The 14,871-nt window shown below is 34.4% G+C and overlaps 1 protein-coding gene across 26 annotated transcripts in view; it reads right to left on the reverse strand.

Annotated features, from left to right (window-relative positions):
- fubp3 (far upstream element (FUSE) binding protein 3) overlaps nucleotides 1-14,871 on the reverse strand; it is a 56,604-nt gene that overhangs the window by 34,392 nt on the left and 7,341 nt on the right. For 6 of the 26 annotated variants that reach the window (XR_013796769.1, XR_013796770.1, XR_013796771.1 and 3 more), the window contains exon 1: nucleotides 5,434-5,660. The exons of 2 other annotated variants lie outside the window; for them this stretch is intronic. Coding sequence is in view for 15 of the 24 variants with exons in the window: in XM_079605950.1 (XP_079462076.1) it covers nucleotides 5,434-5,532 (99 nt within the window). In the remaining 9 variants the exon portion in view is untranslated. Of the gene's footprint in view, nucleotides 1-5,433; nucleotides 5,713-14,871 lie in introns of those variants that run through there. 18 more of the 26 variants (XR_013796767.1, XR_013796768.1, XM_079605953.1 and 15 more) reach the window with 9 other exon arrangements.

Consider the following 14,871-nt stretch of genomic DNA (forward strand, 5'->3'; position numbering starts at 1 on the left):
AGATGAAACTAATATATTATATAGACTCATTACATTAAAAGTGAGATATTTCAAGCCTTTATTTGTTATAATTTTGATGATTTTGGCTTACAGCTTATGATTATGAAAACCTCAAATTCAAAATTAGAATATTGTGAAAAGGTTTTCATAAGCTGTAATCCATAATCATCAAAATTATAACAAATAAAGGCTTGAAATATCTCACTTTTAATGTAATGAGTCTATATAATATATTAGCTTCACCTTTTAAGCTGAATTACTGAATAACTTTTGCACCATATTCTAGTTTGTCCAGTTGCACCGGTACATTGACGCAAACATGATTTAAACTAAAGGATGCCATTTTAACATTCTTGCATCATAACTAATATTTTTTGCAGTATTAATAAACGTTCACCCCACATCAAACCCAAACGAGCGCTCGATTCGCTCGCAGGACCGCAGGATAGAGCAGGTCTCGAGTGTACACCGGAGTGTGTGTCGTGGGCCTGTGATCTGGACGCGAGCCAGCTGATGAAAGCTACAGCACAGGGCGTCCGGCTCGCTCTGGAAACACACTCGAGGAAAACTTGCGACTGGCCACAGGTGTCCGCTGTGTGTTCAGGGTCATGTGACCACGGACACGCGCTTCCAAACGGAGGCCAACGGCTCACATGATCAACTATCTGATGCTGAAAGCAGCAAAACATCACAGGACAATAATGAGAAGGAAAAAGGTGAGGCATTATTAGGCAGAAATAAGGCACCGGAGGGACAGGGTTATTATAGTGGACTAAAACCAAAACCATTAAAAAAATGTGTTACTCGAAATCAAATAAACGTTAACTGAAATCAAATATTTAAAAAAGAAACGCATTTTATTTGAGGCTAATTGCCAACATTTTTCATTTAGTTTAACTTGATGTACTAAAATAAAAATTAATAAAAACTAGACATGAAAAAATTCTTATTTTTTACTTCAAATAAATGTTAACTGAACTAAAATATTAAAAAAATCAAATTTAATTTGAGCTAATTGCCTACATTTACCATTTTCATTTAGTTTAACTTGATGTACTAAAATAAAAATGAATCAAAACTAGACATTTTACTTGAAATAAACAACTAAAATATATATATAGAATTTTTATTTATTTGAGCTAATTGCCAACATTTACCATTTTCATTTAGTTTAACTTGATACTAAAATCAACTAAAACAAAAAAATTTTTTAAATAAAAACTAGACATTCAAAAAACAACAATTACACAAATTAAAATCAACTAAACTTTATGAAACTTTAAAAACGTAAAGTTTACACAAAAAAAATTAAAACTTAATAAAATTATGATAGCATTTCTAAGATAGTAAAATAACCCGTAACTGCGGTAAAATCCCCGTAATGCGCAGCCTCGGGCGGCTTATTGCTTTAAGAAACGGCAGCAACAATAAAATAATCAAAGACGTACATTTTAATGCATTAATTGCAATTGAATTGCCGATGTGTGAACAGCGTGTAACAAAACGTGACCTTTCCGACTGCCTAGCTCGCCTCTGAACGCCCGTCGACTGTGACTTATGAGAGTTATGAGTGATGACGACTGTGGCAACTAACGACCGCAGTTTACAGCCCCACTGAAGGGCTGGAGCGCGCAGCTTTGTGTGATGCGATGGCACAATTGACCGTTCGCGAAGACCCGCCCCCCTTAGTTACTGTCGCTATGTCCGACAAGCTACGCCGCTCACACACACACACACACCATGTTCTCACGCAGTGAAAAACACACGTGGAGCAGAGAGACACTGACACACACAGACCAGCTTACTTCGGTTACTATTGATATTAAATATTAAACAGTCTCATCTTTCAAATTTGGTCATTTTTTTAAAGAAATTTAAATGATAAATAGCGTTTTGTGTCTCTTTAATGTGTGTGTCAGATCGCTCAGTTAAAGCCGCTCGTGAACCGATCATCTCTTCCTTCTAGTTCATTTATAGCATCAAATAAACATGAATGAACATCAGAAGGAATGTTGTTTTAACCGCGGAAAGACGTCAGTACACTCCGCTTCTCAAGCTCACATCCTCCATGTTAATCTACTAACTCTCCTGACTGCTGTCGGACATATTGAATGGCTCCTCCCCCTTCTCAAACAGCCAATAGCGTTTAGGCTTGTTGTAGTAGTAAAGATTAAGAGCTTCATCTATCTCTGTTTTACATGTTCGTAGAGTTAGTTTCTGGAGTAAATATATAGACTATAATCGTGCGTTTACACATCTTTTTTTAAAATGGCGGGTGCTGGTGTTTCACGTGTGTTCGACCAATCAGCGAACACTAGCGTCACTGTAGTTCCTATAGCACTGGCTTAGACCGACTGAAGGAGGAGTAAAGTAGTTCCTAGAACTAAACCGAACATCCGGGAACTTCCACCAACAGTCGTAGGAACTATGAAACGGTTCCTCCAGTGCGAAACCCCTAATCTAAACCAACGTACAGTTGGAAAACGTAATAAAACGCGAGCGTTTGAGCATCTCCAACACATATTGCTGACGCGTCAACGCTCTTTAGCATAGGGGGGCGGAGCTTCAGATTCTAGAGAGCATTTGATTGGACAGAAGATGTGATGAGAAGCGATGTCGTCATAAAAATCCCAATGCTTCTATCTCCTAAACTGCGACTTTTGACAGTTTTTGGAAGCTAATTCATCACCTTAAAGCTAACATTCATTAGCCTGGTTCTACCAGACTCTCCTACATTTCATTTGTACAGAGACGAGCGTTAATTTCCTTGTAGGCGGGTACTCTGTTGAAGTTTAAAACTATTGGATCTGCCATAACCAATCGCTAACGTTTGGTCGTGACGTATGACACCTCAAACTAGCGCACGACATCAACGCCATCGTTCTCAGACACTCCCTCTGTTCGCTGGTTGGACCGGTTAAAAATTGACTTGAGAAAACCCAAGAATACACCACAAGCCCAGACGTAGTACTGAAGGAAAATGAAAATTGAGCAGAAGAACGCCAGAGGGCGGAGCCAGGCTAACATTCATGCTAAAAGCTAAAAAAAAAGGCACCTTTTGATTTCAGGGAGCCTTTAAACTCAGAACTCACAAAGATATTAAAGTTAACAGTCTCTACTCAGCGTGACAGGCCTTAACGGCGTATTGATCCGCCCGGCGCCGCCTCACGAGCACCGGCACTCAGGAGACGCTCCAGTGAAGTCATGCACACACTCAGAGACTACAACTCCACACTCGCGCAGAAAACACTCGCTCACGTTCAGCTGTGCCCGCATGCCACAAATGAGCAGGAATAATGGAGTATATGCATGCAGGTTCTCTGCTCACGGCTGGTTTTTCATGTTATGCAAACGTGTCGCGGCGCATGCATGCATGAGTGACTCGTGTCAGAGTCTCATATTCACAGCGCGCGCGTCACGACAGCTGCTGCTAACGGCTCACCGTACAGCCGCCCTCACACACACACCACTGCTGGATAATGCTCGACTTACTCCAACTTCAGGAACATAAGTGATCATGTGAGCAGATATACTACATGCAGTGCTATACGCAATGGTAAAATGAAGATTATGATTATTAAAAGTGCTAATATGAGCAGATATACTACATGTAAAAATAGGCTATATTAAATGAAAAAATTAAGGTTATGATTATTAAGTGCCAATATGAGCAGATATATTAAATGTAATGCTATAAGTAATTGAAAAATGAAGATTATGATTATTAAAAGTGCCAATATGCACAGATATATTAAATGTAATGCTACAAGTAATTGAAAAATGAAGATTATGATTATTAAAAGTGCCAATATGCACAGATATATTAAATGTAATGCTACAAGTAATTGACAAAAATGAAGATTTTGATTATTAAAAGTGCTAATATGCACAGATATATTAAATGTAATGCTACACGTAATAGACAAAAAATGAAGATTATGATTATTAAAAGTGCTAATATGAGCAGATATATTAAATGTACTGCTACATGTAATTGAAAAATGAAGATTATGATTATTAAAAGTGCCAATATCAGCAGATATATTAAATGTAATGCTACACGTAATTGAAAAATGAAGATTATGATTATTAAAAGTGCCAATATGCACAGATATATTAAATGTAATGCTACACGTAATAGACAAAAAATGAAGATTTTGATTATTAAAAGTGCTAATATGCACAGATATATTAAATGTAATGCTACACGTAATAGACAAAAAATGAAGATTTTGATTATTAAAAGTGCTAATATGCACAGATATATTAAATGTAATGCTACACGTAATAGACAAAAAATGAAGATTTTGATTATTAAAAGTGCTAATATGCACAGATATATTAAATGTAATGCTACACGTAATTGAAAAATGAAGGTTGATTATTAAAAGTGCTAATATGCACAGATATATTAAATGTAATGCTACACGTAATAGACAAAAAATGAAGATTTTGATTATTAAAAGTGCTAATATGAGCAGATATGCTACATGTAATGCTACAAGTAATTGAAAAATGAAGAATATGATTATTAAAAGTGCCAATATGAGCAGATATTAAATGTAATGCTACAAGTAATTGAAAAATGAAGAATATGATTATTAAAAGTGCTAATATGAGCAGACATTAAATGTAATGCTACAAGTAATTGAAAAATGAAGATTATGATTATTAAAAGTGCCAATATGAGCAGATATACTACATGTAAAACTAGGCTATATTAAATGAAAAAATGAAGATTATGATTATTAAAAGTGCCAATATGAGCAGATATACAGATATATATACAGGATTATGATGATTGTGAGCAGAAGCACAAGGCCACGCTGCTCTGAAGGACACACACACACACACACCCTTACAATATGCAACACACACACACATATATATAGTGACAGTTGAAGTTTTTCTTCAGTCCTAAAACTGCCCGGAGCACATGATCATCGGTGTGGATTCACGACACGAGTGTGTGTGTGTGTGTGTGCGCGCGCGCTTAGCACAAGTGTCAACGTGCACTACAAACTCTCCACTGCGCACTTTCCGTCGTTTGGCGCAACGCGAGGAGTGTGTTGCGCATCTGTGCGCGTGAGTCGAAGTAAGTTTTAAAACGTGTGCATGACAACAACAGGTTGCAGCAGTTTGTTCCTGTAGTTTCTGATCGGGCAGATCGCAATAAAGTTGTTGTCAATGTCGGCAGTGTTAAGTTGTGTTTGATCCTTCCGCGTGTAAATTGTGTTTTATAGTTGTTGAGTTGTGGCCTTAATCTGTGTGAGTGAGTGTGTGTGTGTGTGTGTGCTGGAGTTTAAAAGCTCATCCAGCACTAGCAGCTAACAGGCTACACACACACACACTCGCCAAACGCGCACTCATTAAACACACACAAACACACACAGACGCGTGCGGTCGTCTACACACACATGCTGGCGTGTGTACCTGTCGCGCACGGTGAAACGGGTCCGTGAATCCGTCAGCCTTCATCCCGGCCTGAGCCACCGAGGCCTGTCCCTGCACCAGCTCCGCCATCATCATCATCACACACACACTCACACACACAAGCGCATAAACACACACACGGCGTACACGACCGACCCCGGAACAGGAAACAGCTCGACGGAACAACGCGAGACTTGAGAGGGAGACGAGACTCTGCGAGATTTCACACACGTGGTTCTAACAGCACTGAACGAGTTCATTTTATGGCTTTTTGTTTTTGTTTTATTAGTTTTTTTTTCACACTACATCATTTAGTCGTTAGCAAGTATCTTATTTATTGTACATAATCACTTTATTTAAATTTATTTATGAATCTACTAAGTTTTTATTTCTTATTTTGTGACTGCTATTTTTAATAATTTTCATGTAAAGCCCTTTGAATTATTATGAAATTTGCTTTTTAATTTAAGTTCAAGTCAACTATATATATAAATATATATATATACACACACACACACACATATATATATATATATATATATATAAACATAACAATTCATAAATACATGTTATATATGTGTGTAACATACATTTTCCATATATGTTTGTGTGTATATAACATAAAAATGTTACATATATGTGTTTGTGTGTGTATATATATATATAATATATAACATAAAGCTTTGAAATATAATATATGTTTGTGTATACTATATATTTATGCTGTACATAACATAAACAAAATTAAATATATAATATGTGTGTGTGTGTGTGTATGTATGTATGTATGTAGCCTATACACGGGTTTCTGTGCAACGTCATCACATAGATGCGCGCGCATCTAAGAGGCAGAAAGCAACAGTCTTTACGGCTATATCTAGCAGAAGCAGAGATGACGCGGAGCTGTTGTGCTGTAAACTAACCTAAATGCATAGGGTATGTCAGGTTTTTATGATTAGCAAACTTAGTTGGACAATTTCATATAGTCAACTAACTAACGTTTTACATAATGTTATATTAATATGCAAATGAAACACAAGCAAACAAATCCAACTCTGAAATTCCAGTTTATTATTGAGTCAACAAGAATTTACAAACAATGCGAAATCTACGTTAATTACAATGTTCTTTTACAGAACTCGGCATAACATATAGCGGTCTTGCCTCTTGGATGCGCGCGCATCCGGTTTTGTTTGTATACAAGAAACCTGTGTATATATATATATATATATACATATGTGTATAGTTATATAACATACAAATTTTAAATATATGTTTGTGTGTATAAATATGTGTGTGTATGTGTATATATATATATATAAATATACACCCATATACCATCAAAAAAAAAAAATATATAATATGTGTGTGAGTGTATGTGTATATATAACATAATTTAAAAAATATATAATATATGTTTGAGTGTGTGTGTGTGTGTGTGTGTGTGTGTGTGTGTATTATTTGGAAGTGATGGAATTTCAAAATTTTTTACTTGTCCAGACATCACATGCATTTAGTCAATTTAAATTTTATGAAGTATGATTTTCATATCAGTGCTAATATGTATATAACTAAACTGAATTACTGTGATCTACCTTAACTAACTAGTACAAGGTAAACAAACAAAAACCAAAAAAATGACAAATGAATATTTCATCGCATCATGAAATCTTCATGTTACTGGGTAAATTATAATTAATTGCTAAATTCATAGGTGAATTAATGAAAAACGATGAGGAAATGTGTGATATATGCAGAATTCCTCAGCAAACATTATCTTTGGTCCGCCACTGGCGTGAGAATCATGTTCATGGTTATGATGAACTCACTCCGCACATGTGGAAACATCTGAGAACATCTGGACCAGGAACTGTGGGCGTCACAACTTCAAAATTGCCATCAATTTTAGACCTGCTTATGCAAATTGGTTTCGTGGGCCGATTGAGTGACAGGCGTGAGACTAAGTGTGAAATCTCAGATCAGAAATAATGCGTTCAATAACTGTGAAAAGTTCATCAATTATTAAATTAGTTCTATTCATCAATAAAGCAGTTCTGCAGAAAGCGATGTCATCGTCCAGCACAACAGTGTCAGTACAGATCAATAATATTGCTGAATATTAAGTGTCTCCAACTAAGCAAGACGGTGATTGGTTTAAGCATAAACTGCATGGAAGTTTTTTTCTATATTTTATTGATTTTTTTTTTTGCAAGTCACCTCCAGCTGCAAACACTGTAAAAAAAAATAATAAAAAAAAAAACGTAAAAAAGTTGTTCAAGTCATTTTAACAAATTTTTTTAAAGTTTTGTCTAGTTGAATTTCGTATAACTTAAAAGTTGAAATACTCCTTTGATGACTTTTTGTCTTTTATTTTACAATTTTTGTCACTTGTTTTATATGGAAGCTTGTTTCCGCCACAGAATGAAAAAATAAAAAAGGTAATTGTGACTTTTTATCTCAGAATTGTGTAATAAAGTCAGATATAAAGCCGAAATTGCGAAAAAAGTCAGAATTGCGTGATATAAAGTTACAATTGCGAGTTATAAAGTCAGAATTACATGATGTAAAGTTGCAATTGCGAGTTATAAAGTCAGAATTGCGTGTTATAAAGTTGCAATTGCGTGTTATAAAGTCAGAATTGTGTGATATAAAGTTGCAATTGCGAGTTATAAAGTCAGAATTGCGTGTTATAAAGTTGCAATTGCGAGTTATAAAGTTGCAATTGCGAGTTATAAAGTTGCAATTGCGTGATATAAAGTTGCAATTGCGAGTTATAAAGTCATAATTACATGATATAAAGTTGCAATTGCGAGTTATAAAGTTGCAATTGCGAGTTATAAAGTTGCAATTGCGTGATATAAAGTTGCAATTACGAGTTATAAAGTCAGAATTGCGTGTTATAAAGTTGCAATTGCGAGTTATAAAGTTGCAATTGCGAGTTATAAAGTTGCAATTGCGTGATATAAAGTTGCAATTGCGAGTTATTAAGTCATAATTACATGATATAAAGTTGCAATTGCGAGTTATAAAGTTGCAATTGCGAGTTATAAAGTTGCAATTGCGAGTTATAAAGTTGCAATTGCGAGTTATAAAGTTGCAATTGCGTGATATAAAGTTGCAATTACGAGTTATAAAATCAGAATTACATGATATAAAGTTGCAATTACGAGTTATAAAGTCAGAATTGCGTGTTATAAAGTTGCAATTGCGTGATATAAAGTTGCAATTGCGAGTTATAAAGTCATAATTACATGATATAAAGTTGCAATTGCGTGATATAAAGTTGCAATTGCGAGTTATAAAGTTGCAATTGCGAGTTATAAAGTTGCAATTGCGTGATATAAAGTTGCAATTGCGAGTTATAAAGTCATAATTACATGATATAAAGTTGCAATTGCGAGTTATAAAGTTGCAATTGCGAGTTATAAAGTTGCAATTGCGAGTTATAAAGTTGCAATTGCGTGATATAAAGTTGCAATTGCGAGTTATAAAGTCATAATTACATGATATAAAGTTGCAATTACGAGTTATAAAGTCAGAATTACGTGATATAAAGTTACAATTGCGAGTTATAAAGTCAGAATTGCGTGATATAAAGTCGCAATTGCGAGTTATAAAGTCAGAATTACGTGATATAAAGTTACAATTGCGAGATATAAAGTCAGAATTGCGTGATATAAAGTTGCAATTGCGAGATACAAAGTCAGAATTACGTGATATAAAGTTACAATTGCGAGATATAAAGTCAGAATTGCGTGATATAAAGTTGCAATTGCGAGTTATAAAGTCAGAATTGCGTGATATAAAGTTACAATTGCGAGATATAAAGTCAGAATTGCGTGATATAAAGTTACAATTGCGAGATATAAAGTCAGAATTACGTGATATAAAGTTGCAATTGTGAGATAAAAAGACGCAATTATCTTTTAAAATGTTTTATTCTGTGGCGGAAACAATCTTTTAAGCATTAACTGCGTTGACTATTTCTTATTTTACACTCAAAAAACGATGGGTTAAAAACAACCCAACCGTGGTCATTAAAATTGCGAGTTATAAAGTCAGAATTACGTGATATAAAGTTGCAATTGCGAGTTATAAAGTCAGAATTACGTGATATAAAGTTACAATTGCGAGTTATAAAGTCAGAATTACGTGATATAAAGTTGCAATTGCGAGTTATAAAGTCAGAATTGCGTGATATAAAGTCAGAATTGCGTGTTATAAAGTTGCAATTGCGAGTTATAAAGTCAGAATTACATGATATAAAGTTGCAATTACGAGTTATAAAGTCAGAATTGCGTGTTATAAAGTTGCAATTGAGAGTTATAAAGTTGCAATTGCGAGTTATAAAGTTGCAATTGCGAGTTATAAAGTTGCAATTGTGAGTTATAAAGTTGCAATTGCGTGATATAAAGTTGCAATTGCGAGTTATAAAGTCATAATTACATGATATAAAGTTGCAATTGCGAGTTATAAAGTTGCAATTGCGAGTTATAAAGTTGCAATTGCGAGTTATAAAGTTGCAATTGCGTGATATAAAGTTGCAATTGCAAGTTATAAAGTCATAATTACATGATATAAAGTTGCAATTGCGAGTTATAAAGTCAGAATTACGTGATATAAAGTTACAATTGCGAGTTATAAAGTCAGAATTACGTGATATAAAGTTGCAATTGCGAGTTATAAAGTCAGAATTGCGTGATATAAAGTCAGAATTGCGTGTTATAAAGTTGCAATTGCGAGTTATAAAGTCAGAATTACATGATATAAAGTTGCAATTACGAGTTATAAAGTCAGAATTGCGTGTTATAAAGTTGCAATTGAGAGTTATAAAATTGCAATTGCGAGTTATAAAGTTGCAATTGCGAGTTATAAAGTTGCAATTGTGAGTTATAAAGTTGCAATTGCGTGATATAAAGTTGCAATTGCGAGTTATAAAGTCATAATTACATGATATAAAGTTGCAATTGCGAGTTATAAAGTTGCAATTGCGAGTTATAAAGTTGCAATTGCGAGTTATAAAGTTGCAATTGCGTGATATAAAGTTGCAATTGCAAGTTATCAAGTCATAATTACATGATATAAAGTTGCAATTGCGAGTTATAAAGTTGCAATTGCGAGTTATAAAGTTGCAATTGCGTGATATAAAGTTGCAATTGCGAGTTATAAAGTCATAATTACATGATATAAAGTTGCAATTGCGAGTTATAAAGTTGCAATTGCGAGTTATAAAGTTGCAATTGCGAGTTATAAAGTTGCAATTGCGTGATATAAAGTTGCAATTGCGAGTTATAAAGTTGCAATTGCGTGATATAAAGTTGCAATTGCGTGATATAAAGTTGCAATTGCGTGATATAAAGTTGCAATTGCGTGATATAAAGTTGCAATTACGAGTTATAAAGTCAGAATTACGTGATATAAAGTTACAATTGCGAGTTATAAAGTCAGAATTGCGTGATATAAAGTCGCAATTGCGAGTTATAAAGTCAGAATTACGTGATATAAAGTTACAATTGCGAGATATAAAGTAAGAATTGCGTGATATAAAGTTGCAATTGCGAGATACAAAGTCAGAATTACGTGATATAAAGTTGCAATTGCGAGTTATAAAGTCAGAATTGCGTGATATAAAGTTGCAATTGCGAGTTATAAAGTCAGAATTACGTGATATAAAGTTACAATTGCGAGATATAAAGTTAGAATTGCGTGATATAAAGTTGCAATTGCGAGTTATAAAGTCAGAATTACGTGATATAAAGTTGCAATTGCGAGTTATAAAGTCAGAATTGCGTGATATAAAGTTGCAATTGCGAGTTATAAAGTCAGAATTACGTGATATAAAGTTACAATTGCGAGATATAAAGTTAGAATTGCGTGATATAAAGTTACAATTGCGAGTTATAAAGTTAGAATTGCGTGATATAAAATTGCGAGTTATAAAGTCAGAATTGTGTGATATAAAGTTGCAAATGTGAGATAAAAAGACACAATTATCTTTTAAAATGTTTTATTCAGTGGCGGAAACAAGATTTTAAGCATAAACTGCGTTGACTATTTCTTATTTTACACTCAAAAAACAATGGGTTAAAAACAACCCAACCTTGGTCATTTTGGCAACCCAGCACTGGGTTGTTCTGACCCAGCAGGGTCGCGATGAATGTCTGTTTTTTGTTGTTGTATGGTTTAAAATTACTCCAATGCATGGAGTAGTAAATTAAACAACAGTGTTTTGACATAAACATACTACATTTAAAGTGGATCAAAAAAGTTCATCAAAGTTGTGCTAAGACAGGAACGGGTATTGTTCAAAGTTCATGTATAACTTGGTACTAATCATCAAATCACATTTACACACACGACTATCAAAAGGTCAAAAAAGTTTATTTAAAACAAGAGCAACAAGAGCAACAATAGTAACAACAACAACAAAGCGCCCAAAAAATAAATGTGAATTGAATCAATGTGCATGTGAGAAGAAATGCAGAAAACATTAATATATATATACAGTTGTTGATTTGACATTCTTTTCTGCATATATATATATATATATATATATATATATATATATATTTATGTGTGTGTGTGTGTGTGTGTGTGTGTACACAGTAGTCAACATTTGAAGTGGATCAAAACCGTTCATCAAGTCAAGTCACATTTATTTATATAATGCTTTTTACAATACAGATTGTTTCAAAGCAGCTTCACAGTGATAACAGAGATTTTCATCAAAGTTATACATGAATTTTGAACAATACCCGTTCTTTTCTTAGGACAACTCTGATGCACTTTTTTGATCCACTCCACATGTTAATAACTACAGTATGTATGTATGTGTATATATATATATATATATATATATATAGGCATTTTCGCAATTCAATTATGTAATTTCCAGCTGCATATGAGCAATAAAAGATGCAGACTGCAAAATCATGTCATGTTGACCGCCTCAAGAATAAACAGATCTATAGAGATATTACTTTACATCCACCTGTCGACCCGAGGCGTTTCATCTCTTATGTTCTGCTCATGACCTGACACACACACACACACACACACACACACACACACACACACACACACACACACACACACACACACACACACACACACACACACACACACCATTATCTGCAGGTGTGTGTGCTCGTGCTCAAGGCTAAGAGTGCATCAGTAATGGCTCTTCTGCAAGCAGTTATGAGTGCGACACAAAGGCCTGCTCAAATATCCACGTCTGCATTTCTGCATACATAATCATAGTGTCATAATCTGGAGAGACACACACATGTTCATGTTACAAACTCTATACGTTTGATTCTGGCCATCACGCAGCATATCACGGCATGTCCTCGGTTTCTTGAACAGAACGGTAAAGTTCACTAATACATGAAAACAATGTTTCTCGTGTGAAATATGCAGATAACGGTGAAAACACAAATCCTTCTAATATTCAACGTCTAATATTATGAAGAAATCTTGCATTACCACATTTTCCACCAAATAAAACTGTAAATTTGTTTAACAATGACTGTCCCGCAGTGAAAATAAACTAAACTTAACGACACTAAACTAAATTTGCCATCTAATCATTGATAGTAATAGCATTGCCAGTTACTAGGAATGTAAAACTATGGTTAGCACTTTAGTTTGTAAGCATAAATTATACAAAAGTTTATAATAATTAAGAGTTGTAAGATAGTCTCTTCTGCTCACCAAGGCTGCATTTATTTGATCAAAAATACAGTAAAACTGTAAAATAATATTACAGTTTATAACAACTGTTTACTAATCGAATGTATTTTAAAATGTAATTTATTCCTGTGATGCAACGCTGAATTTATAGCATCATACAAAATAACAAGTGATAGCGATCAAAATCAGCTTTTGATAGAAACTTGGTGCTTAAAATAACGCATTTATTTATATTTATTTGCTGCAAACACCGTACAAAATTCCTCAAATCAACTTAAAAAAGTTCAGTTGGTGCCTTAAATTTTTAAAAGTACAATCAAATTGGCTGTACAAGTACTTTAACCTGTTTTTTTTTTCACGTTTTGTTGAATTTCGTATAACTTAAAAGTTGAAATACTCCTTTGATGACTTTTTGTCTTTTTTTTTTTTACGATTTTTGTCACTTGTTTTATATGGAAGCTTTTTTTTTGTTTCCGCCACAGAATAAAAAATAAAAAAGGTAATTGCGACTTTTTATCTCACAATTCTGACTTTTTATCTCAGAATTGTGTTATAAAGTCAGATATAAAGCCGAAAAAGTGAAAAAAAAAGTCAGAATTGCGTGATATAAAGTTGCAATTGCGAGTTATTAAGTCAGAATTACGTGATATAAAGTTGCAATTGTGGTATAAAAAGTCGCAATTATCTTTTAAAATGTTTTATTCTGTGTTCATGTTAAAATCATCACTTTTTGAGGGTGAGCAAAAACGCCTTGTTTTGTGTCTGTTCCTTTAAATGCAAATGAGCTGCTGCTCCCGGCACGGGGGGCGGAGCTACAACAGTAGGGGTGGTTAATCTGTCTGATTTCCCGATTCGATTCGATTACGATTATTGAAGTCCCGATTCGATTACAGTCGATTTTCGATTATTAACGATTCTCGATTATTGATTTTCCATTTCACAACAGTAAATTCACTACAGTAAAAATCACAACAATAACAAATTATAACAAACTTCAACATATTCTGAATCTCTATTAACATAAAATACGGATGTCCACGCATCACATGTTACAGCTATCCTACCCGCTTTCTTCAGTGATTCCATGACTTCGGTTTTGGTCTTGTTGTAGAGTGTGGGGATCGCTGTGTCTGTGAAATATCTCCGAGATGGGACGTTGTATCTCGGCTCCAAAGTTTGCAACATAGCGCGAAAGCCCTGGTTCTCAACGACTGGATGCAAATCCTTGGCAATAAAAGTTGCGATTGATTGTGTAATGCGCTTTGCCCTTTCCGAGCCGGGTGGAAGCTTTGACAATATTGTTTCCACGCTTCAGAGTTCCGTCTTTTGCGTTCCGTCAATATTACGTTATTAGCGATTTTCAAAAAAAAAAAAAAAAAAAAAATTTTTTTTGAAAATCGATTTTTGCCATTTGTGAATCGATTCAGAATCGTCCACGTCCGCATCGCGATGCATCTAAGAATCGATTTTTTTCCCCACCCCTATACAACAGCTTGTGTCCATTTACCTCACAAACATACACACACACACACACACACGCACAGAACATTTCTATAACTTTTAGCCTTTTATGTTCAGACCGGAGTCAGACAATGATGGAGAGACTCGAGAAGAAGTGACAACATGTAGAAGAACAGGACATTTCTAAATGGTTAGTTGATGAATTTATGTAGATTATAGTTATCTTCTCGTCACTGATTAGCATATTCTGTCTTGATAATCTATAAATCGTGTTCTGGGGGCGGG

This window comes from Phoxinus phoxinus, assembly GCF_949152265.1.
Source record: "Phoxinus phoxinus genome assembly, chromosome: 3".
Lineage (NCBI taxonomy): Eukaryota > Metazoa > Chordata > Actinopteri > Cypriniformes > Leuciscidae > Phoxinus > Phoxinus phoxinus.